The sequence below is a fragment of the Colletes latitarsis genome, chromosome 9 (assembly GCF_051014445.1).
Source record: "Colletes latitarsis isolate SP2378_abdomen chromosome 9, iyColLati1, whole genome shotgun sequence".
Classification (NCBI taxonomy): Eukaryota; Metazoa; Arthropoda; class Insecta; order Hymenoptera; family Colletidae; genus Colletes; species Colletes latitarsis.
The window spans coordinates 30,634,183-30,659,560 of record NC_135142.1 but is presented as its reverse complement, the minus strand read 5'-3'; the positions used below and the strand labels follow the sequence as shown (position 1 = coordinate 30,659,560).

General features: G+C 42.6%; 1 protein-coding gene across 2 annotated transcripts in view; it reads left to right on the top strand.

The window, feature by feature from the left end:
• The window catches only part of Neto (Neuropilin and tolloid-like), a 120,097-nt gene that overhangs the window by 50,739 nt on the left and 43,980 nt on the right, over positions 1-25,378 (top strand). For both annotated transcript variants that reach the window (XM_076773488.1, XM_076773489.1), the window contains exons 3-4: positions 20,771-21,222; positions 22,895-23,129. In XM_076773488.1, coding sequence (XP_076629603.1) covers positions 20,771-21,222; positions 22,895-23,129 — 687 coding nt within the window. The remainder of the gene's footprint in view (positions 1-20,770; positions 21,223-22,894; positions 23,130-25,378) is intronic.

Below are 25,378 nucleotides of genomic sequence, written 5' to 3'. Positions count from 1 at the left end.
ATGGTTCAACTTCAAAATATCTTATTTGGGGAAAAAATGTCGCTGGAAAAATATTGTTTGCTTGGAAGGGCAAATTTATTATAAAATCGTAGGAAAACAAGATTTATGTTCACATTTAACTGGTAGAGTTATAAGGCATAGTTGAGATTTCAATGAGATTTGATGGTGTGGTACGTCAACATCTATAGAATTTTTATTTTAATAAACTCGTTGGATCTAGCGTTAAGGTGGACAACTTGGGAGACTCGGTATATGCAGGACGCGTTCTTCATTCGCGTGTAACGACACCAAGGCTATAGAAACAGCGGAGGAGATTCAGTTTCTCGCGATACCTGTACGAAATTACGAGAAAGTCGACGATACCTACTCATAATTTTGCAATAAGACACCGAGAAAGCCTTTAAGTGCGCGCATCATTCATGGCTACGCTATTGAATGCACCGGGGCTAAATCAAGCTTTAAGAAGACTGACTCCGGGAATTGATGTTACTGGGTTTGCCACTGTGGAGAGTGCATCCCCCCGAGCTTTACAGAGGCTCAAACGAATGATTTATCATTCCTGTTCGGTCCCACGGCCGTTGGGTATCCCGTCAGAGACGGTGGACAGCGAGGATTCCCCTTTTGTCGAGAATGTATCGCGCTCGACGCGGCCCGATGGATTCGTAACTTCTTAAAGGAGAAATTAATTTTCCGCTAGAACGGATATCACTGGGTTTCCAGCCTCGGGGACTTGACCATTCGCAGAAACTGATGCGATTAAACGCTAACCAACTTCATCGTCTAAATAACTTTAACGCGCTTGGCCCTCGAAATACGAGCGAATCACGCTGCAATTTATTTTATACGTGTTTCAAGAGGTTCGACTCAGATTTTTACGTACACTTACGTTACGATATTTATAAAGTATTATTTATGAAGAGAATTCGTTTCTTTCTTAAAACTGGTGTTCAATGATATAAAGTTTGCAATAGAATACTCCCTTAATGATTCGAACAAACGTTGCCACGCTCCTGCCAAGCATCGAAAACGGAACGAACTTATGTTACAGCTCCAATATAAAGAAGAAGGGAAAGTAAGTCGGAGACTTATCGTAGTTCGAAGCGAACGACATCATCCCATCGCGATAACAGAGAAGACGGGAACCGATTATCGCGAAGAACGGGGAGCAATAACCAACCGGGTTGATTCTTGGGGAACACTTCCGCGAATTTAGCAAACATATTCAAGCAGGAAGTCCTGCAGGCACAAGCAAACTTGCTCATCCATCTCTAGACGGATTATCCGGCTTACCGACCGGCATACCTCTTTTTTCGTCTTTTTTACGGTGAAACTTTATTGAGGCGCACGTATACTCCGATAATGCCGGATTCCATTATTCCTCGACCCCACCCACCCCTAGGCACGAACGTTTTCTCGATTCGCCCCGTTCCCCGATCGCTAAGGAGGTACGTTCTTCGACCATTTTTATCTTCACCCTATCGTCGACATTATTCGTCCACGGAGCCATCGTTCCCGCAACGTTTGCATAAGTCTTAACCGTTGGAACGAGATTCATAAGGCGGCCGCTTTTATGGAAAACGAATGCGTCTTCGAGAGCACGCCGCCCCCGCGTCGTTCGGTGATCGCGTCTCGAGAAACTTTCGAGCTTTACGAGGATTTTATTTGTTCACCGAGAGTTCTCGGGACTCCAGAAAATAGGGGAGCAAAAGCTTGGATTCGCGTGCTCGTGAACGTCGATTAATACTGTTGGCTCGGATAATTCTGTGTCTTTTCGACATAGCGAAAATGTAGATGGCTGACACCTTTCATCGCCGAGGCAAAGGAACTTGCGAGTATTTATTTATCGATAAGGGAAACGTTTGTTAATATTTTTGTAATTTCAAGTACAGTTTGAACTTTACTTTCATGTTAAGAATAACCAGGTTAAAGGAATTGTAAGATCTGTTATGAATGAGAATTATTTCAATATAACAGTGTCTGCAGCAACAGGTGCCCTAAATTCAGAGGGTTGATTTTACGCGTCAAAGTAAGATGAAAATCATGGATGTACTTAAGGCTTTGTATCGGAGTAATTAATCCCTGAGGGATTTATAAACAGCTGACGCGAATAAAGCGGAACTTATGGGTGATAGTAATCGTCGAATTTGTATGATAAAACATTCCCGTTCTTTGTCTAACAATCTAATCAGTTTATTCTTTAACACTAAACCTACCTACACTTCGTGCATGCAATGTACACTGTATACAAATTTAAATTAATTTTCAATTAAATAAACAATTTATAATCCAGTTTTATCGCGGACAAGTCGTACGATCAATAGGAATTGCTGAAACTTCTTTTAGTATGTAACGTCAAAGTAAATTGCAAAATAAACATAGAAGACAATATAAAATATGGTAGTTGGTATAGTCATCAGATAGGGGATGAAATGCCCTTTAAAATGAGCGTTCGTGCGAGTCGATAGCTTTATTAGTTCCGGAGATATAGCGTTTTCAGTTTCAAGTCGATGCGGTGGCTAGTTACGGAGATAGAAGGGTTCGAAGTTTGTTGACATCAATGGACGCGCGCGCGTAAGTAGTAAACAGTGCGTAGTAAATTCTTGGAAATACTACGCCGGAACTAGGTCACGACAGTCACGTCCGTAGGGTAGGTCAGTACGATGCACGAGCGAGCGAGAGGTCCGGCGCGACGCGTCAGACGAAGACGGAGATAGTCGAATTAGAAAAATTACCTTTTACATAACTTGCGATATCTCCGAAACGGAAAGTCGGATCGACAAAAACCAAAAACCATTTTAAAGGGGAGACCTTGCCGCTGCTAACGATGGCTTAATTATGAATAAAACACTAGTAGTTTCGGAACTGCACGCGTCTAAAGTTTTAATATTTTTAATACGCGTGAATAGGCTATTACACGCGAGCCGGACAGTGAGACAGTCGGATTAAAAAAATTACCTTTTACATAACTTGCGATATCTCCGAAACGGAAAGTCGGATCGACAAAAACCAAAAACCATTTTAAAGGGGAGACCTTGCCGCTGCTAACGATGGCTTAATTATCAATAAAACACTAGTAGTTTCGGAACTGCACAGGTTTAAAGTTTATGTATTTTTAATACGCTTTAATAGGCCTTCGTAAGGCGGAGAGCGAGGCATAGTGGAATTTTAAAAATTATACTCTTCTTTACACGACGATATCTCGAAAACGGAAAGTCCGATCGTCATAAAACCAAAAGCCATTTCAAAGGGGAAGCTTCCCCGCTTCTAACAGTGGCTCAATTATTAACAAAACACTAATATCTTTCGAACTGCACGCGTCTAAAGTTTTAGTATTTTTACTACGCATTGTTGAAGATTCTCTCCTTTCATTTTTGCTACATATTTCTTATTTACATTAGAAACTATACAAGATGACGAAGAAAATATATATCCAAAATAAAAAGATCGAATGTTCAACGAATGGAAATTAAATTAGTCCAGAAGCGTATCTTTTCGTTCCACGGAGGGAAATTAATTTTGGCGTTATTTCGCTGTTGGAATTCGGCGCGCGGTCAAGAACGTTTCTCATTTATCAATTTGACCGCAAGTGGCAAGTATGTTCTAGAATACTGTTAGTGGCAGGTATTCTGTTAGTGGTACCAACGATATCCGATTGGCCATTTCTTCGTCAAATTTCGCTCATTCTTGCTCGTTGGAACGGTTCGGCGAATGGCCCTAATGATCGTATTTGCGTGCACGCATTAAGCGTGCATTAGTACGTTTGGCACGCTCGCAAAATGCGCCTCGCTATAAATAATTCCGGCTAGTCCCCGAAACACGACCATAATAACCGCGCGACATTACCATAATTCTGATAAGCGAACAGTGACGCCTGCAATTGATGTAATTGTTTGCACGGTATTGCGGGCCCGTCGTTTGCAGCGAGCATCGTTGAAAAGAACTCGCGCCTCTGCAGAGCGTTTCCGATTTGATAAAAACCGTTTTCTCCGACGATGATCGTGCAACAATAGTACTCTGCGTACTACTACGAGTCCCTGCCCGTAGATGCACTCAACTTCCCAATTTATACTTTGTCGTGGTACTTATACTGCCACGTTTTCTCTAACGTTCCGCCATTTCGTCCCTACTTTCCTCAATCTTATCTGCTACTCGCCGTTATTCTCGATTTTATATTTTTAGTTTATCTTCGTAAGGTCATTGATATTAAAAATGTTTTCATACGATTCTTCGATGTTTTATAAAGCAATTAATTCTATGAATAGAGTCAAACAAATACGTTGAATTTCAATACATGCGAAAGTTGGCTCGCAGGTAACGTTATTTTATTTCACTTAGTCCGTGCGGCGAAAAATATTGTGCGCAACTGCTCTGCGATATTAGTGACTGCAGATGCAGGATTGTAAAATATTGTTCAAGACTCTAGCCTCCATCGCAGAAAAATATCGCTCGGGAAAGTAGAATATCGTGCACTACGAAGAATATCCAGATTTTGCAAACAGATGCCACAGGAAATATATTTTCTCTGCGTTCGTATTGGAAATTACTTCGACCAAGAGTGTAACACAGTTTTCCAACAGAGAGGACACATTTCTCTTCGTCACGCAGCGGAACCCCATACTGTCGGGCATGACACCGATTGCTTGATGGAAACGAAGTAGAAACACCGTATGTACAAAGGTATTTCTTTTTCTGTGACTCTTCCTGTCGGCGACGTTCGCGTGAAATTGCATTAGGGTGCAAAGAGACGCGACATAAAATATATCCGCCAATGGATAGTATCTACATAGAAGCATTGAAAAAGAATTAGTTTCTTTTAGTAATCAAACCGTAATCAAATTTATTTTTGTTGTAATATCTTCCTTATAATATGTTACAACGTAGAAAGGTGTCAAATGCAATTTTGTTATTCTCGTTTCTCGCCCTGTAAATCATTGTTTCCTTATAGGTAAAACACGCTACACGCTAGATCATATTTTCCACATTATCTCGCGTAGTATAAAATATATTCAAACGTTTATTAATGTGCCTTGTATTGGCTTCTTGAGGTTGATAGAGTAGCAGAAGATTGACTGCGGACCTTAATATCGTCGGCTCGTATGCACATTGAGGGCGAAAGAGCGGAAGGGCGTCGACGCGAAATTTACGTTGGAATAAAAGCGCATATCGATCGACGATGTTTATTTATCGAAACGATGCGCGACGTGGATTTCATCCCCGAGCAAATGGGAATGAAATCGCTCGCGTTTTATCGTGACCGTTCGCCGAACTCGACTTTCACTCGCATAAATTTCCCGACTGTATAACTTTACGAGAAAACGATGGACGTTCCATTCGCATATTCCAGGGAAAACGCGAAGTTTCGCGCGAACGAAACTTTCGTTTCGAAGAGCCTCGACACGGCTGGGAAAACCGATAGTCCAATTTCGTTTCGTGCATCGAATTCGCCGTTGGAGGATCGCGCGTCGTGCAACGGTAACTCCGTCGGCTATTAATTAATTTGTACCAGTTTCTTCCCTTACGCTTCTTCGCTTTGACCGGGGCGAATTAATCCGAAGCGACACGAGCAAGGATTTGCATAATACTGGAAAGCTGGTCACATCCATTATAGAATTTTAACGCATCGTTCTTCGACCGTGAAAACAAGAGCCACTGGAACCGTATAATACGAATCTCCATTTCCCTCTCTCCGAGTATCGTAAATCTGGTAAATTCAGGAACGTTTTCACGGTTCTCGTTGGAAAATTTCGTTATTTCTGATAGCTTACTCTACCATTGACGAACACTATTGTGGGAAAATGGACAGACGACAACGTAAAGACAAAGACGAGTACGTAACCATTGTCTTTCTGACGCGTTACGAATTGAAAAGACGAATTAAAACAACAGAGAATTTGGTGCTTTTTCCAGGGAGGAAAAATCGCGCACAGAATAAAATTCGGGGGGTGAGGGGACGCTAATAATTGAATAGTACGTTCCCCGACGTGCAACGGATTTTCAATACATCCGGCGCGTACCCGATTCGCATGGTAATAAATAAAATGCGTGCTGTGTATTTCAGAAGTGGTCCGATCTTATAATTGTTTCGATTGACGTACCTGTAACAAGATTTCTCGTTGCAGAGAACGCGTGAGCGGTGTAACTTGTTACGTGATTCATTTTATAAATTCGTTTCGCGAAACATTTTGCACGTCTATAGCCAATTAACGGTAGGGAAACCGGAAATATTTTGTCGAAGGAGCGTGCAATCGAAATGAAACGGCGCGTCTTTAAATGAATCCAGCGAAACACGGGGATTGCTGAAAACGGATTGTCAAGGAATTCAGGCTCCGGCTAATGGTAAAAAATCAGCGCGAAGGGTCTGTTTTTTAGTTTTTACGCTGGAAATGCATGCCACTCGTCGACGCATTCCGCGCTGTTAAACGCTAACGACTCGGGGCTGCAAACGACTTTACTTTCAACCCCCTATTTGACGAATTTCATTTTATCTTTCGAAAAAGAAACTGCTTACTTGTCGTTTCTATATTCTTAAATTAATTTGGAATTTAGATATGATTTTCGGTCAGATTTCATATAAATATCAATAATACTTTCACAAGTGTATGTATAAAATACATCTAAAGTTGTACTATACAGGGTGTTCCAAGAATACCAATTTATTGATGGAGATTTCGTTAAAAAGTTATTAACGTTTAATTTGAAATCTTTTAATTTTATTTTTTAATAACTTTTCAACGAAGCCTCAGTCAAGAAATTGATATTCTTGATTTTTGTCTTATTTTGGCCTCTAGAATCCCCCATTAAAATTTTTCCTAGGGGTGGCCGAACACCCTGCATATCGCAAAATTATCGAGTTTGAAGCACGATGGTGTACATGTGTTATCGTCAGGTTCGAACAAGGGTTGCTTTTATCGGGTGCAATATGGGACGTAGGATTAATCGCGAATTTCGTCGTAACGGGGCAGAGAAAAATGGCGCTCGGATGTTTTCCCTCCCGAAGGGAAGAGCCGTTCCGCGGAAGAAAAGGTGGAATAAACTCCGTGTTAACTGGGGAACACTTCCAACGTCACCTGGAGCTACGCCTTGGGACAAGAAAGTCGACTGCTGCAGGCACACTCGGCACTCCGCCACGAGAACTCACCCCTTTTAAAAGGAGCAGTCCAAGTTTGAAGCGTTTCCTCGGCGAAACGGAGAGTTTGTTCACATACTAGCGTTATGCGCGTTATCCTCTCTCTCGCTTGGTCTTGCGGCTTTAAATGGCGGCAGAATTTCGTTGGTTTTATGCGGAACAGTTCCGGGCAACTTTGAAAACTGCGCGATGGAACTTCTGTCGTATAACAATGGATCCGCTGGAGATACAGTGGCTTTGCTAGCCTCGAGAAAAAAAGAAATAGGAAGCACACTATCTGTCCGCGAGTTATGGTTAACGATCGTGCTCGAAGGTTTCCGAGACTCGGTAACGCGTTCTCATTTTTCGTGGAAACAATTTTCAAACATTTTCTCGTCATAGAATTCGATTAAGCGTGTATATCGGTGGGTCGACCGCGGCCATAGTTTCCGTTGGACGAACTTGTCGTTCCAAAATTTTTCATTGTAATCCCAGCGTGGATTCATGGAGACCCCACCGAAATTCTTGGGATTCTCGGGCGCGAAATCCACGTTCGTAAACTTACGTGAAAGAAGAGGAAAAAGAGACGAGAGTCCGGAGGCAATAAGTTATACCAGGCGACCGCCTACGAGCGCACGAAGGTAGTTCCAAAATTAACGTACGCCGAAGGGAGCCTCGAAGGCAGGAGAAGCGGTGCACCGACGAGAACACGATGGAACATGAGGGGACCGTATATTTAGAACTCGCATACCGGGCATTGTCAACGATCTCGGCCACGGAAATCGACTAGCCTCGACGAAGAGGTCAAAAGTAACACAGTTTCTTTGCTACAGAACGCTTGTGTAATTTCAGAATGACGGGAACTTACAGTGTTCTTTCAATTTACAATGGACAAACTGTATTGGAAACTTTCGAATCGAACAATATGCACAGAAATATCCAATATTATTTTTCTCCGTGCAATCTAAAATGTTAATGTCAACCATCGATACGGTAACGCGCGAACAGTCTCAAGAGTCGATCGAGGTACGCGTAACGAACTGAAATTACAATTTAATTTATGTCGAGCCCAATCTCGTCACGTCGCGACCATATATCGCGGTCTGGGTTATCGACTGGTCAGTATAGGAGTACTGGAAATTAATAAATTACAAATAGCGACAGCGTGCGTTTCCACGCGATACAGAGAAGAAAAGGCGAAATAGAATGCCGGGGTAACATTAATAATTCATTTGTCGATTTCAGGATTCAAAATATACGCGAATAACACGGAAACGCTTCGCGCGGATGTCATCGTCAGGTTTCAAACCGTGAATACGATCGGTACGAAGGTGGAGGAAAATAATAAAAACTATTTACAGAAGTTAACGAACAAATTCTGCATAATACGCATTGAAATTTGTTCGCTGAACACTCGCCGATCTGATTTTAATTCCATAGTCAATTTGACTCGACAATTCCAATGTAACGGTTGCACGAGCGGTAATCGTTGATCGCTACATCGTTTAAAATCATAATCTGCGTAAAATTCCATCATACGCACCGCGCGTCGTTGGGCGGAAATTTTGTTTGTCATCGAATACCGTGCTATTATCAATTTGTAAAGGGATACCGTAAGCGGGAACAAATTTATCGTGTTCGAACACGACGCTTTGTGCATAGCCGAAATTGTGTTTGCTTTCTAAATAACAAACGCAACAACAATATTCGCGTAACGTTGGAAGTGTTCATGAACTTTTCAATGATTCGAGACACTAGACCTGTGCCCGCGCTTTGTTGTTACTCGCAAACGACCGTGGAGTCCATTAAATTTCTGTAGAAGATATTGTAGCACGGTGGTTGTGCCAACTATGCCTCTCTCGCCTCTTCCGAACTGCACTTATCTCTTCAGAGCCACCCTTGTCCATTCCTCTGGGCCGCTTCCTCTCTTTGAAAGACGAATTCATTACCGCAAAACCGTACTTGGTTAAGTGAATCGCGGTTCGCGTTACGTAGTTTGCGAGTAGTTGCTCCCTTGTTTCCCAAGGCGCGGCGCGATTTAATGGACGCGCTATACAAATCATCGAAAATCGGGGAAAATTCTACTCTCTCGTATGCAATTTGCAATCAGGAAAGTTTGCAGACTGTCGTAATACTCGCCGACTTGTTGTCGGATACAGGAAACTCGAAGAAGCGAATTCACCATAAAATAACAATTCTAAAAAATCAGTAACGTTTGTTACTTAAATTGAGAATTATAAGCGTGTAAAATAACACCGTCTTGGTATGAAACTCAGCAACGCTCGATTCGAGACGCTGCAAGCTGATTGTTCTACCACTGGTATTGCTGTAATTGCCCAAGTTGAGCTGCGTTTGGGCAGTTAAGGGCTAGTGCTTATCGCTGAGAGGGTCATCATCTACGAACTCCGTTTACTGTTTGCAAATCGGCAGTTCTGAACCCGTCGTCGATTAAACAAGTACAGCGGTCGATTAGTGAATGTTCCAGAAACGAGAATGGAATAGTTAATGAAATGAAACTTATATAAAACTACTTTGTAAATCCACGATAGAGATTTGTAGCGTATTCGTTGTTGGTAACTTACGTACGACGCCACACAAAATAATCTTGAGATTAAAATTGCTCGAATTGCTTATCTTTGAATTTTGAAAGGAATACGAAACATTTCGTTCCACGTTTCGAAGCAACATCCGATTGTTCCACGTTAGAAATGGACATTATTGTTGCAAATGATTCGAGGAATGGTTCACGCAGTGAGAACGAACAGTCAAACTCGGGAATACGTGAAATGACGTGAATTCCGTTGGTACAACTCGAGCGGGGATTACAACTACTTATCGTAACGAGGAAAATGGAATTCACAAACGCTGAGAAAACAGATATGGTAATAAGTACAGTCCAGGCAAGCATCTCGTACGCGAGTATGTACTTGTCGAACAGAAATATCCCTCGCTCGGTAAATTTCAAATTGTTTTTTACAAGAAACCTCAGCGAAACAAGAAGTTAAATTTGTTTATCGTAATAACACTCGGCATTAAAGTAAAGGAATCCCATTTCATTTTGATTCATACTTCTTCCTCGATCCACCTCTAAAGTTGACCACCCACGTCATTCTATCGACGTGTTCTTAGAGGATCGACAATAGACGCCGAACGATAGTGAAAATGATCTTTTCCGCGAGTGGACAGGATCGTTACGATCGTGCGGCGTGCTCGTTACAGCAACCGTTCCGAGAGACGGCGCTCGTCGACCTTCGCGCAATTAATGTCTCCCTGCTAATGGTTTTACGCCATTGTGAGCTCCGTTTCGAGAAATCCACGGAATTTCCATTATAAATCGTCCGTCGCGGTGCCGTGGGCCGGGCGAAGTCAGCGAAAAAGATAGATGGTGCGCGCCGCGAAAGACGGTAGCTGGAGTTTCACCGAGATTCGACCGGAAGAGATCTAACGTTACGATCCTCTCCTTCGATGGGTACTGGCTTCGAGCCCGGTGCCCCGAGCGGAAATGTCCTCCCACCGGAGCTCATCCTGGAAACTGGTGCCGATTTCCTGCGGCGAGTTCTTGAATCCTTACGAGCCGTTGAAACTGCGAAGCCGTAAACCGAACGCGAGATCGAGAATAAAGTATCGTAGCCGGTAATCCGGACGTCGCGGAACAGATCGAGACGTCAACTGGTTAAACAAAATGAAATTTACACCGATCGAAACTTTGCATGCTTCTATACGATATTGTATGGAGGAATCGAGGGACAATTTAACGATCATCATTTCTAAAGCCTGTTAAGTTCATCTTGTTTTGCTAATTGTAGACACAGATCTTCGGATCGTCGGGATATAATAAAAATTTAGTGTGTTGGAATACTTTAGAAATGTCATTAATATATAATATTAAATGACACATTGTATCGTAAAACAATAAAGCCCATCTCTGTTACGTTTCATCGTAATAAGGGAGCGCGGAATCCTAATTTCAGCAACGTTAACGTTCCGCTCGCTGGAAAAACCTCGATACCATAAACGCGGTATAAATCCCTTGGCAACTCGTGCCTGACTGGATCAGGAAAGAAGCCAATCTCCAGGGAAGCGTTCAATTATTTAGCTGAATCGGAGAACGAACACGCGTTCGCGTAACCGGAAGTTGCTATATACGAGAGCGTTCTTCGAATCTCGAGGAACGTAGAGCTCCTACCCCATCGAAGGGTTTCTACGTAGAAACGAATAGCTAAAACCTGTGCGTTAAAAGTTCAACGGAATCGTTAGAGGTTCTACGCTAGCCACGGAGCCATAGAATACCTAGAGTTCTTTGTTCGTAATATAACTTCTTACGCGGATAAGTTATTCGACTGACTTTTAGTGGCAAAAAGCACGCGAAATACTTCTCGATCGTGAGGGAAAAACGGCATTCAACGGAGAAATGTTTCATCAGTGTCAGCGGCAAGACGCTCGTCAGGAAGTTGGAACATCAGAAGTAGAATGCCTCGATGATAAATCTGTTCGGCAGCCGTTCCTCGCCGATGTTTTCATTTGTAATTTCAAGAGGGAACCCTAAAGCTCGATCTACAATCAAGGAGATATTTAGATTGATTAAACGCGTCCTTCCTTGGTGAAATCGGATAACAAATTTTCCTTCGTGACATCAATCATTCGAAATTTTTCCCTCTAAAGACACAGCGGAGCTGCCAGACGTATCGAGAGACGTTTCGAGCGGGGCAAGAGCGTACCTGTATCGAATTCTTTCCTATCCTTCGCGACGCCAGGAAGAAACGTCGTGTTCGAAGACAAAAATTCTAGGCTCTCGTATACTGCCTCGAAGATACTGGGAAGAATTTTGCAACGACAATGTAAAGTTCATTATCGATTCTGCGGATACTTAAATCTCAAAAAAAAACCTTGTGGCGACGCATAAATTAATTATTATTCATGCTATTCCGAAGAGCGAAACGAAAATTAAGGAGCATTTATTCCTTGGGTTGCCGGGGAATTTATCGTCGAGACTCCGTCGGATTGTTTTTCGATTCCAGGGGGGCGATTTTGACTCGACTCGGTGAATTTTAAAACGCCAACAAAACTCGGGCGTCGGACTAATTTGCAACATTCGTCCAGGAATGTAAAAGTTAAAGTGGCCCTGATCGACTGCTGCTTCTCCGGAATCGAACCACCACAAAGAGACACTCGAATCCGTCGAGGCGGAACTTCGAATGTTTCTTCGAGGAGCTTAAGTCGCGTCCCAGGAGAACAATCGCGGTTACGCGCGACGTATTGATCTTTGCCCGCTGCCATTTCGGCAAACAGATACTTTCCAAAGGAAGTTACGAAGACGTTCGATGCTTGTACCGTCGCCGGAAGGAAGGGAAAGAAAATTCGAAGCCAGCGCGGTACTAGCAGCCGGTTACGAGGCTGACGGTCGACGATCCACGGATTTACGACGAAAATTCTCAAGTTTTCAGTCTCGCGTGCGCTTTTGTGGACGTATCAATTTCGCTCGGATGTGATCTGGCCGCTTCCTTCGTTCACAGCGAACCGTTTCGTCGGACAACGTCGGGGAAAACAGGAGACGACAAGCTGTCACGCCTCTCCGGGCGCGAAAAATTGATAAAACGCGTGTTCCTATCGCTCGTCGAACGCGTTTGATTGAAGCTTCCGCCGTGTACGGCGAGTTTTCGCGAAATAATAGAAACCAATAATTAATAACTGCATGTGGGAGGAGAATGAAAGAAAATTGATTTCGCCTATCGCCGGCTCACGCGAAATAAAATTTCAGACACCGAGAAACATAAATCAGACTTTGCTCGGTTGGATTTATCGAGGGGTCAAACCGTAGATTCTATTCTCTCGTCTTCGGAGCGCGGCTTTTGCGCCTCGGCGTATTTTATCGGAACGCTCCTATAGATAAAATTCCATAATTCACCGGTAAACAGAAAAGTTTTTGTTTACGGTTACTGCTCGATGGACTTTACGGGCCCCGCGTCCGGTATCGTGAATATTGTTCGTGCTAGCGTTATTTATCGTCCCTCGAAGTTCTCGCGCAGAGAGTTAGTGACAAATTAGACAGATAGCAGGGACAACTGCATGTACGGTTTTCGGTAAAGTCCAATCAAGAGAGACTAATGCGCTGGCGTTAATTTTGAATACCTAGTAAGACTGGGTGGAAATCTATGCATAATTGTAAGTCGGAGTATAGAAGCAGTTTACTCTATTTTACTCGAATATTTAAAGTACCAGGATGTGATTTTGAGTCATGTAGAAAATGTAGCAATTGTGGGAACGGTAGATAATTTAATAGAGTAAAAATATAACGTGTATTCTATAATTTAATTATATATAAAATTAATATATCAATTTATGTAGAGACTGCGCTGCTATTGAAACTTGTTATATGACCCAAACTCGCACCCTAGTGAAATCACAATTGAAATTCTCAATTATTAGTCGAACGATGAACGTTTAATTGTAGGTCTCGATCGTGCAATAATCATGGTCAAGGAAATTTGGTCATAATTACTGGTACACCGCTTCCACAAAACAAGTGGTTTGCATACAAGTGGTGCTCAACTAACGGAATATTAACCCCTCGAAATATGTATTTTTAGTGTATTAAATAATTGTTACAATACACACTGGCCCATCGTAGAAAATATTTTAGATTGAGAGTAGTGATATTGAAATTAATTTCTCAAAACCATCAATTTTATCAAAGCGATTGTCTTCGTCGAATGCACATTATTTACGTAATGGTTCAGGGGTTTTGACAAATGAGAGAAATTCAAAGAGTCTTGTACTTTCGGAGCAGTGCAAATAATCGCATAGATGACGTCCCGAGCGTGGTACTTCGTCCACAATTCGATTGAACGAGGGTGCGTCGTGCGCTTTCACCCCTTTTACGAGGAAAATTTCGAGGCATGTACGCTGCACGGGAACGAAGAAAATGGAATTCTTCATGGCGTCCCCGTGCGTGTGGGCGTGTATGTGAATACAGTCGACCGCAAAAGTCTAAATACCCTCTACAAATTACAACATCACCGACAACGTTGGAATTTCGATAATCCCATGTATATTAATTCTGCCAATTACGTTTGAGAATATTTTAAAAATAGATAATAGTATTTACTAAATTTATAACAAATCAAGAGTACGAGAGTAAAGTAATTTATTTCACGTATTATTTTCCTCGATTACTTTCAAGTGAATTAGGAATAATTAAACTCCCTGTTGATCCTCGCATCGAAGTTGAGCCAGTAGAATTTAAATATTCCTAACTATGTTGATTATTCCAAGTGTAAAGTAACATTTATTTTTTGCCCGTAAAAACTGCTAAGCGAAAAATTATTTTTTATTGGCCCCTCGTGTTGTGTACAGTTTCTGAAACGTGCATATAAACTTATGCGATAGATTGTACTTCTAGTTGCGTAGGATGGTCGACGTCCGGGTGCGCAAAAGTCGAGCAACGCGGCTGGAAAAATTCGACTGGCTGTAAGGGAATTTGCGTGCCCGCGAGCAATACGAGAATACTCGAAATAATAAAATTCGGATAGGATCCCGCCATTCGTCGTATCGCCGCGAAGCTATTGCCCATTTGAGTCGGAGATATTTGTTCGAATCGTATGAATCCTCCTGTCGATTCAAAGTATACGTATCCTCCGTCGATCGAAAATATATCTTCGATTCTGCTTACGGGGCAGACTTTGTTGCAACGTGCAGAAGATAATAATTTTATTATGAGAAAGAATTTCTATAATCTCGATCAAAAAGTTATTCAAGTTGCAGACAAATAAATTCTTGAAGGATTTCTCTGATCACATCCTCCTCCCGAGCAGAATTTTTTACGCCAGCGTGCACACGGTGATCGTTATTAGTTCGACAGTTTACAGCCACAGTTATTACGCGATAATTCTCCAGGGGAATTACAATTCATATTTACTCCCAGTGTTATTATCACGGTGGGTGAACTTTGCAGAAAAATAATGGGAACAGCCTACATTCAACGAGCAGCTACAAGTCTTTCAGGGAACACCTATTTTTATTAACGCGCGTACAATTTCCGTCGGTAGTTGTCCAGTAATTCCATCTTGCCGCGCTGCATAAATCCACACCGGTTTCTCCGGCGGAAGTTGGCGAAGTTTTTAATCGCAGCTTAGTAACGCGTGGATGTGCAGAACTCGCGGCACCTGTGGCGAGAAATCGAACAAATTTACAGCGAGACCGAAGATTTATTTAAAAATAAAAAACTACATCTCAAACGTTAATTCCCCGTTTTCGTTCGACGAGCGAAGGCGTCGAATAAGAATGAGATGAAATAACAATATCCCGATTCTGTGTTGCGTTTCATCGGCGTTGCAACTTCTCCGTGCTAGAAACAAAAAGATTCCCTTTGCTTATTGACTTCTGGCTCCGTGTATAACCTATTCTTCGCGAGGATCGTGTGTTCGTAGATCCCGCGCGGACGTGTACGTGGTTCGATATTCCGGAGGATTCCCGGCGCGGAAGTTTTTCGATTTATCATCGAGCGTTGCCGTGGAACGCCGACAACTTCGCCGAACGAATAGATTCCACGATGTGCAAGGATTAAAAGTTCAAAGAAGAAAGTTGCCCTCCGGTTCGATAGCGACGGAAGCCTCCAGCGAGACATTCGGGAATAGCTACTTACGAAAAAATCACGAACCGGAAAGAAAGTCCCGGTATTCGTGGAAATTCTTGAAAAGAAGTTGGAAAAGAGCATTTACGATACCGAATTTTTCGTAGACGCTCGAAAGTTTCAGGATTATTCGAAACGATGCCGCGCGGAAATTGCTGTCGAACGGTTTACGACTGCGCGGAATAATCGGGTATGTGTAAATACACGGTAATCATCGTGTATACATCCGTTATAATAATGTGGCTTTGGAAAATATTTGCTGGAAACGTTTCCCATTTTAACGTGTGCAGAGTTAACATACATCGCGTCAAATATCGACGGATTCATTGTAACGTGCGACTGCAAAAGGCATTTAATTAACAGAAATATCAGTTCTATTTCAATTAGACGCTTCTAGCGCTCGCCAGAAGAGGGCTACGCTCAACTTGTCTTTCTCGCAAGTGCTCGATCGACCATTGAACGACGAAACGCTCTCCTCTCCATTTCCAGCGGATCACTGGGGCAGTTATTCTATTAAGAAGCAATATCTAGCAACAGTGTCTTTGTGGAAAGTCACAGAGCTTTTCACGAAATTCAGCGATATATTCAGAGAACCCTAGGTTCGACGCGTGTTTTAAAGCCTTTGGCAGTCCCAGAAATTTTCCAGCGGCTGTAAAAATACACGCGTTAGCTGCGCAAGACTTTGGCGGATCCTGATCCAACCAGAGGATATTCACACATTCGCGGACGCATAAAGGGAGCCGATTTCCGGCTGGAATTCACTCCAGGAGTTTTAGCAACGTGGGAGTTTAGCAGATTAGCAAAAACTTTTCTCCTCTAACTTTGAGTCTGCGGCTCGAGGCACAGGGAAGAACTCGCGGCTCTGCGATTTATTTTGGGCAGAGCGTCCGACGAAAGGAAGAAATTGAACGTCCAATTCTCCTCCATGGTTCAGCCGTCCACTCGTTACGCTAAAACGCGCCGTACTTGTATCGTTAATTGGGTTAAAGAGCACGCGTCGGTAATTAATAGTAGAACGTAACGAGCGGCTGCGTGTCTGGCCAGTCGCGGAAAAACGAAATGCTCCGGGAAATTAAATGACGCAAAAGGGAAAAGAGGCTCTCGGTTGGGCGGGCCACTAGACTGGTTCCGCAAAGTGCTGTCCCGTGGGAAATTATAAATAGAAGGTAATACTCGTGCCTGCCGCGCAGCGGTCTGGCATCGCGGCAACTAACATAAATAGTTAAACTCGCCTCACAATTTGTACATCGGTCATCGTGCAGTTTTCGAGCCACTTTCCTTTATGGATACTTCGGAAACGACCATCTAATACGTCCAAGCCCCGTATGCTCGACCCAACAAACTTTTCTAGCGAGGTAAACTTCCAAAATGTAGGGTATTCTCAACACTTTTCAGGGAAAAAATTTTTATTTCGATGCAAGTTTGGTTCAGTGACCAAAAATGACAAAAATCTTTTTGTTCGAAATTATTTCTGGTTGCCCCATCGAAATTTCTCGCCCATTTACGAATTATTAATAATTTTGACGCAGTTAATTGGCTCGACTCGCAACTCTGGCTTGCAACTGCTCGCGTAGGAAGACCTCTTGCAGTCGAAGCAATTATAATACTCGATTTACGCCATTCGACGCTATTATCCGTTTCGTGGAACCCGATTCTCTGAAGTTTAATTGTTGAATTACAGGATACTGAATTCGAGCGTAAATTCAACAAAGTTGCCGTAATGATTCAGCTTCGTTGTGTCACGAAATAATAGGCAATTATGTGCCTGGTCAATAATCTGGTAATAATATTTTCCTAACGCTAATATCAATTTCGATGCGATTCGATGCGCGAGTGATGTAATAAATACTTCCAGTTACGTTTATCGCAAGGTTACGTAGCAACGTGTAATTAGGTTAATAAGGGAACGCGATTTGTTAATTTTATTGTAATTCGATTCTACAATGTGCATCGCGTTGCGCCATAGCGTTGAGAATATTTCGCGGAGCCAGGTACGGAAATTCTCGGTGAAAATGGCGGGATGATAGATCCACTGCCACGGAAAAAATAACACGGGGAAGAAAGATGCGAAAAGTATGTAGAAACAAGTTGCTGGATCGGAAGGGAGCATTGCAGCGAAAGAATCCAGGTGCCCGCCGAAGGAAAAAGGAACAAAGTCGTAAAGAACGCGGTAAAATCTCGCTACGCGGGAAAGAGGTGGATAATGGGGGTCGTTCTTTCTCGAGATTCTGCGGATGGAACCGGAAGAAATCTGTGAATTCGGGAGCTGAGCGTCGAGAGGGAGGGAAACGAACAAGCAGACGTATCCTGGGCGCGCGAAGATCAGATTTACAAGGCCAGGGTGGATATACATCTCTGCCACAGCTTCTGACCGTAGTGTATTCCAAGCTAGGGGGATTAGTCCCTTAGAAAGGGGGCGTGAATGAAAATCTTTGATACGGAAAGACGTGAATAACTTAAATGTATCTTTTTGGTAACACAAAATTGAACAACTGCCCAGATCTATATTTTTTATATTATTTTGCAGTCATCAGCATGACAATAGGGAAAACAAATACATCGAGGAACTACGATCGAGACGTTTCAACGAAAGCTTTGTAGTCTGGTATATTTCTGTAGCGGTTCGATCAAAGGGCGGAGATGATAAAATTTCGCGTTTCGTTCTCGGCTGCTAAAAGGGACCGGTAAATTCGATGCCGGGTCCATTGTCTTGCGCTTCGAGTTTCGCGTCGGAGAATGTCGGAAGAGGAATATCTATCGAATTTCTGTGCCTCGACGGAGCTTTGCAATTTCTTCTCGGACATTTGAAAACTGTCGAAAAAGCTACGGGCGGAAACGGTCGCGTTTCTAGCGCTGAAGTCTGCTAATGAAATTTGCGAGTTCCACGGGACATGATTAAGCAGCGCGTGGGCGGGGTTAAGCGACCATCGTGACTCAATTTGCGCGCTGTTCCGCGTGGAAAAAGTGCGTTCGCGAACGATGCAAATTACTGGACAGTCGACGAAAAGAAACGGAACTATGGTCGATTAAATAAGATTGAAACGGAATTTTGTTGGTAAGAATTCTTCGATTTCTTTACCTTCTTCAGGATTTCCAAAGCACAAGCATATTAATTTATCGCGACACGAAATAGCTACAACAATACACTCGATCTCATCCTCTTTCCTTTTAACAACTTAAATGTGGTATCCCGATTCTTTTTCCCCAACTTTCTTACTTAAAATACAATCAGATCGTTGTATTCCATTTTCCGTGGAAATCATGCAGAATTTTTAGTCCTTTAATACCTGGCTCAGCGGAAAAGAGATTAATGCAGTAAGCAGGACGGTACTCATAACCGAGAAGCATTCGAAACAAAGTTTTACTTTGGTCATTGCATTCTGGGAGCTGTCCAAAGATATGGTTTAAGTCTTGAGACTCTGTTCCGGGGTGGTAAGCAACGGGGATGAATTTAAAGGGGTCGTTTATGCCTCTGAAACGAATAACTCGTAAATAAAATAAATGAAACGTGAAGTATGATTAGTAGTATTTATTAAATACAAACTTCTGACTCTATCTATTTCCCTGTACCAAATACGTATTGATAAATTACATAAGGATAAAGCGTTGACTGCTAATTACGAGCGTCACTGTTAGCCAACGATTTATCACATAATGTCCCCTGCAAATAATGGATGATGGATGCTCGGAAGAAGAATAAAAATCAAAATTCGTTAAAGAACAGAATTAATGACGAAACAACTAACAAATTATTTCGTACATGTCAAGAAGCTTTGTCAAAAACGTACTCCAGTGTTTTAAAAACCACTGGATCGCAGTAGAATGGAATTAAAAAATGGCTGAGTCGACCCGAAAACCTCGTAAAATCGCGGAGAATGACACGGGGGATCGTTGTGTCGTTTTCGTGCAACGATGCCATAATTTCGACGCGGGATAACGAGTCCAGGTTCACGAGCTCGCTGTCTCCTCGAGAAAACCAGGCAAATCCACGAGAAAATTCATTTACTGGGCTGGACCGAACCCGATTTCGTTTGTTCGTCGACCAACGTCAAACTCGAATTGTCGCGCGTTGACGGCACCCAGGGAAAAATTGGGGAAAATGGAAACGGTAGGTTTGCACCGAAAGCTGACCGTAACCAAACGAGATCGGCGAACAGGATACGCAGCTTCCAGCTTCGAACGGCCTCTATTGTCCTCTCGATTCGATTACCTTCTACTATTTTCCGGCGAATTATTTCACAAGTCTCGCTCGTTCTACCAGACGGTTGTCAAAGAAGACAATCGCGAATCCAATTTCCAAGAGGATTACTGTCTATGTACTTTTCCGTGTATTTCTATCTACGAGTTCATTGCTGGCTTTTAAAGTAAACACTTTGAGCTATGCGCTTATAAAATGTTCGCGATTCCATGGACCAGAAATTATTGAAAAATATCTGGAATAGAAATTTCTGTGATTTCTTCGAAAAATACAGTAGAGGAAACTAATATTGTATGAACTTTAATTGTATAAATTCCGTTTCGACTGTTACGAATATTTTTAAAAAAATCCCGGAACAATGCTGGGAAACGTGGAAAAAATAACCATTGTGTAAGTTTCGTTAAATTCCTGGTTTTTCGATATTAAACGAAGCGTATTAATTAATTCGCACACGCATCTCCCTTCTGCGAGTCAAAAGGATTAAAACATTGAAATTTCTTCCATGCAGATTTGCCATATATAAATTTGCTTCAATTTCAAACAACGATTGGTAACCAGCACGGTACCGTACGGCAATTTTTTTTCATTTTAGATTGCACGTTCGGTTTTCGATTAGCCCCTGCATTCGTGGGTCACGTTAACAACGGGTCAACCAATTATTCTCTGCCGTCTTCGACGTTAATTCTAGCGCTCTGTCGTAGTCTAAAATTGAAAATAAAATTTCCATCTCGTACATAGGAAGATAAAAATGTTTATGTACTTTTTGGACGAACCGTGCATTCTCTAATTATCGATGTCTCGAGCAGCGAGTGACCCCAAGCATTAATTAATGTTTCAGTCTCTGGGACGGCCGCGGAAGCCACACGCGAGACGAAGGAGTCACTGTGGACTACGTACGACGCACGCCGGACCAGCAGATCCATCCCTTGGTCGTCCTCGAGCACGGATCGTAACACGGGAGTGACCAGATCCGTCGGAAAGTTCCGTCAGACGACTTCCTGGCACGCGGAAAGCTCGAGTCCGAGCTCGAGGGAACGGGTCGCTCTTGAGTTGCTAGAGCTGGTTAGTCAGAGTCCGGAAGAGGAGGCGGAGGTGGAGATCGAGATGCAGGGCATCGAGACGTTGTCGGGAAAAGTGAAAATCACGTCGGAAAATTCGACCGTGTCGTCGTGGAGCACGCCAGACACCAGGCAGAAGACAAATCCGTCCGCTGGCCGGACGTTTATCCAATCAACGACAGACCGATCGAGGCTCGAGGACGATGGTCTCTCTTCCAAAAGCCTTGACAACGTAAGTCGTGACGCGTCACTTTTTATTTAACGTACCGTGGAAGATGCACGTCCAAGTTCCAAAACGTGGAAAGTAATAGAACGACCGTGTTTTCGTAATATTCTGCCAGAATCGTGGATTTCTTTTAATTACTCATCCGTTCGTTAAAAAGCTTTGATCTTCGATGGAGCATTATTGGTACTGAATAATGAAACCACGAGTTGGTTTCGTTTTTTACTAATTACTGTACCTTGGATGAGAGATTGAACGATGTTCTTTATTTTGTTTGTTCGTTGCTAGATGACCACGGATAAAATTGTTTATTAATAATCCAATAAAAACTTCGAAACGTAATTATTCCTACGTTCTATGGCATTGTTTTCCTTTGAGTCCTTGCATGGACGTTATTTCACTTTTTCCGAGAATATTCTTTTACAATAATTTTGTTCCCGGAAATGTTAACGTTATTAAAATGGAGAGTTATGCTTGTACAAACAGGCATGTAAGTCAATATTAATAACAAGCGCTTATTAAATCTGTGTTTCCAGCCGTGAATCGAATCCTGTTTGTACTGTTGGAAATGAAAATTTCCATGGCGTCTTACATTTCCATAATATCCTATTTGAACATGAAATCTGTTGCATAGTAAAACTATTACTGTATGCAAATGCAGCTTAAATCTACCTCATAACGTGCCCCATACTAAGTCATGCTAAATCGCGTAATAACTTTCTAATACAGTTCGAAGTATTTCAAGTTTACCTAATTAAATAATTACTAAGCAATTTTCCTACAATTTACAATATTCATTTGCGTTCCAACGTAAACTAAATTTCACTTAGAGGAAACAGAGGCCGCTTTCTTTTAGAGAAAACGTCAGTCTACCTTTAAGAGATCGAAGGTTCAGTCACGTTCGACTTAGCCATCGAATAACCGAAAGGTTTTCGAACTGACACAGTCGATCTACGACGGTGACGAGTAAGACAACCATAACAGAGCAGACTGAGCCAAGTATTTTGCACAGTTTCGCTGGTTATATCTCCGTGGAATAAAATCAGAGAAAGAAGAGTGATTTTAATAATTCAGTTTTTAATTTTCAATTTACAAGGGCTAAAACTGTTAAATAAAAATTTAATAAATTTAACGTACAACCAAATACCGTGCAAATACTTGCTACTCGTTTTCGAAAACAACTCCGAAGGCTGCCTTATTTTTCATCCTCGTCGTTCTGTCGCAATCCCTTAACGCAACGATAACGAACGATCGATATTCGATAATCGAACGCGAATGGATTAATGGAGTACCCGGATGTCAATATTCGAGACTTAATTGCGCGGATAGAGCAAAAGAAGCTCAGTCGGAGTGATTCACAACAGCGAGCAGCAACACAATAATAGTTGCAGTAGATTTCCCGCGTTCCCAATAATTTCGTAGAAGGCCGATACCTATAATTTAACGGTATCGCGACACCGGTTGCCCAGAAGCGTCGTTGGGCTCTCATTTAATTAACGGCCCGACACCTGTGTATCGCAGGATTATTGCTCATCGATCGTATAAATTCTCGATCGTGACAGGCTGAAGTTAATACGCAACGGATTTAATGTACGCTCAGGTACGAGATACGCGAATTTTCGGGTAAAATAAAACGCAGGTTTCGCGCGTTAACTATCACGAGAATTTCAATTGTGCGCAGATAGTGGCGTCGAACGAGAATCGGTTGCCGTACAAGATCTCGTCGAAGGAACCAGGCGACGTCTCCACGACGCCGACTACGTTCGTTCTGAGCGACGTCGTACGACGACAGATGAGACACGTTCCAGACGTATGCGACAAGTTCAGCGTCGGGGACGAGGCCAAGCAGGAATTTTACAGCCCCAACTATCCGGACAACTATCCAAACCTCACCGAGTGCGTCAAAGTTCTGGAAGGTGAGCAAACTCTGTTTCTCTACGTACGAAAACCAACGATCAGAACGTGGAAACTCCGGGGAATTGTAAATTCTTCGGTCGTTGTTGCAATACTGAACCTAGAACGACCGACGAAACGTCGGTGATGGCATTAAATGCAAAAGAATTTTACGTTTCTCGAATTATTTTGCAAAAAATCTTCCGCTCGTTTAATCAGCGAACTCGAAGAGGATTTAAACGTCGTTGCCTTCGTACTCTATAAATAAACGAGCGTTAAGATTTAAAATCACTTCGAATCCAGCTAAGCGACACGAGAGGAATAAAAAGGCAAGGACGCTTCGATTCTAATAGAGAAATCTTCGCGCAAATCGGTGGGATGTTTCAAGGAGAATAAAGAATTTCAACGGGAAATCCGGGATTTGGGGGTGAAGAAAAGTTCTCGGACCGATTCAGCGATTCCCCGTAATTTGTAACGCATCCAAACGAACGGAACGAACGTTTAAAAGGCACGATGGAGACGTACCATTTCGCAGCCATTTGTTAATACGATGGCTGACGTGTCACGCGAACGAGGGTGACGCGTAAAGTCCACAGAGGGGATCACTCGAACACGGAGGATGCTCATATTTTATAATGCCACGAATGATATTGCTGCATACTTCCATCTAGGGCACGGGAATATGAATAACGTGACGATAATATAGAAAATCGTAAACATGATTTACCGACGAAATTAATTGGCTGTCCATCCACGTCGATTTCAAAATTGTTTCCCTCGAAAGCGAAGCCCCGCGCTCTCGACTTATTTTTTCCCCGCGATTGCAAAGTCACCCCCTGTATCGTAGATGGTAAATCCCCCCGAAGGAACGAATTTTCGCTTATCTATTTAACACGCGGAATTAATTCGACTCTGACGGGCTGCGGAACGTCGCAACTCGCAGTTGATATTCCAGTCGCTTCGTATGTACAAGTTAGTCGTAACTTTCCGACGGAAACTCGGCCGAACTTCGAAAAGGGTAGCGCGTCGGAGTGATTGATACACCCCAGTGGTTGCGTTCGGTCTCGACTAGGATCGAGCAGCCTGTATAAATCCTCCTGGTCGCCGATACAATGCATCGGTGCGCGTCACCGGGCCGAAAGAAACGCATAAGTTTCTCTCCGTGGACAAACAGCCCCCCGTATTTATAATAAACCATTATACGTCGTGTCGTGCCGCCGTGACACCTTAAGTTCCACGTTTGCGATTTAACAACTCGATCCTATAGCATTTTTTATATATTTTATATCCCCGACTATCTTACGGTGACACCTCATTAGGGATTATCGCTGTAAAGCACAAAGGGCTTACCAAATTAATTAATAAAGAAAACAGAACATTTTGTGCGCCTACTTATCGGTTGGGGGAATATAATGTTTCTCTATAGATAGTGCGAATTCGTCTAATTGAAACTTGACGGAAGTTAATTAAGTTCAACAGGTACCTCGGAGGACTTCGAAAGACAAATTCAGCAGAAGTCATTTTGAAGTTAGATTGGCTACCACTCGCGTAACTGAATTTCTTGCTACCCGTAGAACCGTCAATATTCAACTGGAATCGTTCTACCAGTCGAATGATTTATTTATTCGGATAACTTATATCCTAGCACGGTTCTCCTGTCCTTACGGAAAGGGTTCTTCTAAAAGAAGTTTTAATATTTCATTCGCCTTTGTATCGATCATATTACAATACGAGCAATTCCATCGTTTGACGATTGAATGTATCGATTGGAAATGAAACTGTGAGAAAGAATATTCTACAATAATTACATTGTACAATAAGTTCGTTCGCGTTTCTTTATAACAACATCGAACACTGTCAATTTTACAGAAAACTTTTTACTGGATAGAAGTAGAAATAAGTAAAAAGGTCTGAACGAAACGTTGACCAGTGCCAGTTAAGCTATTTTTTAATAGACTTATTTATAGTAAACGAGTCGCGCGTTAAACGAGCACAGAGAATTAATAACGATCGCTGACTGGGTGTTTCGTGGACCGATTGGTCGTAAAGGGAAGCACATTATGATTCGCGAGGAGCAAACAACCGTCTCCGTGCTCGTTCCTAGTCGCTTCCCGCATACAAAGCTGCTCCCTTTTTCTGCACTCAGAATTCCCAGCGGCGCGAGAAGAGTAATTGCATAAAACGTCGACGATCGGCGCTCGGGGCGATAAATCATGATATTCCGCGCACTCTTGCCCTGACCATGGTCGCGCCAACGAGATGCTTCGATAAC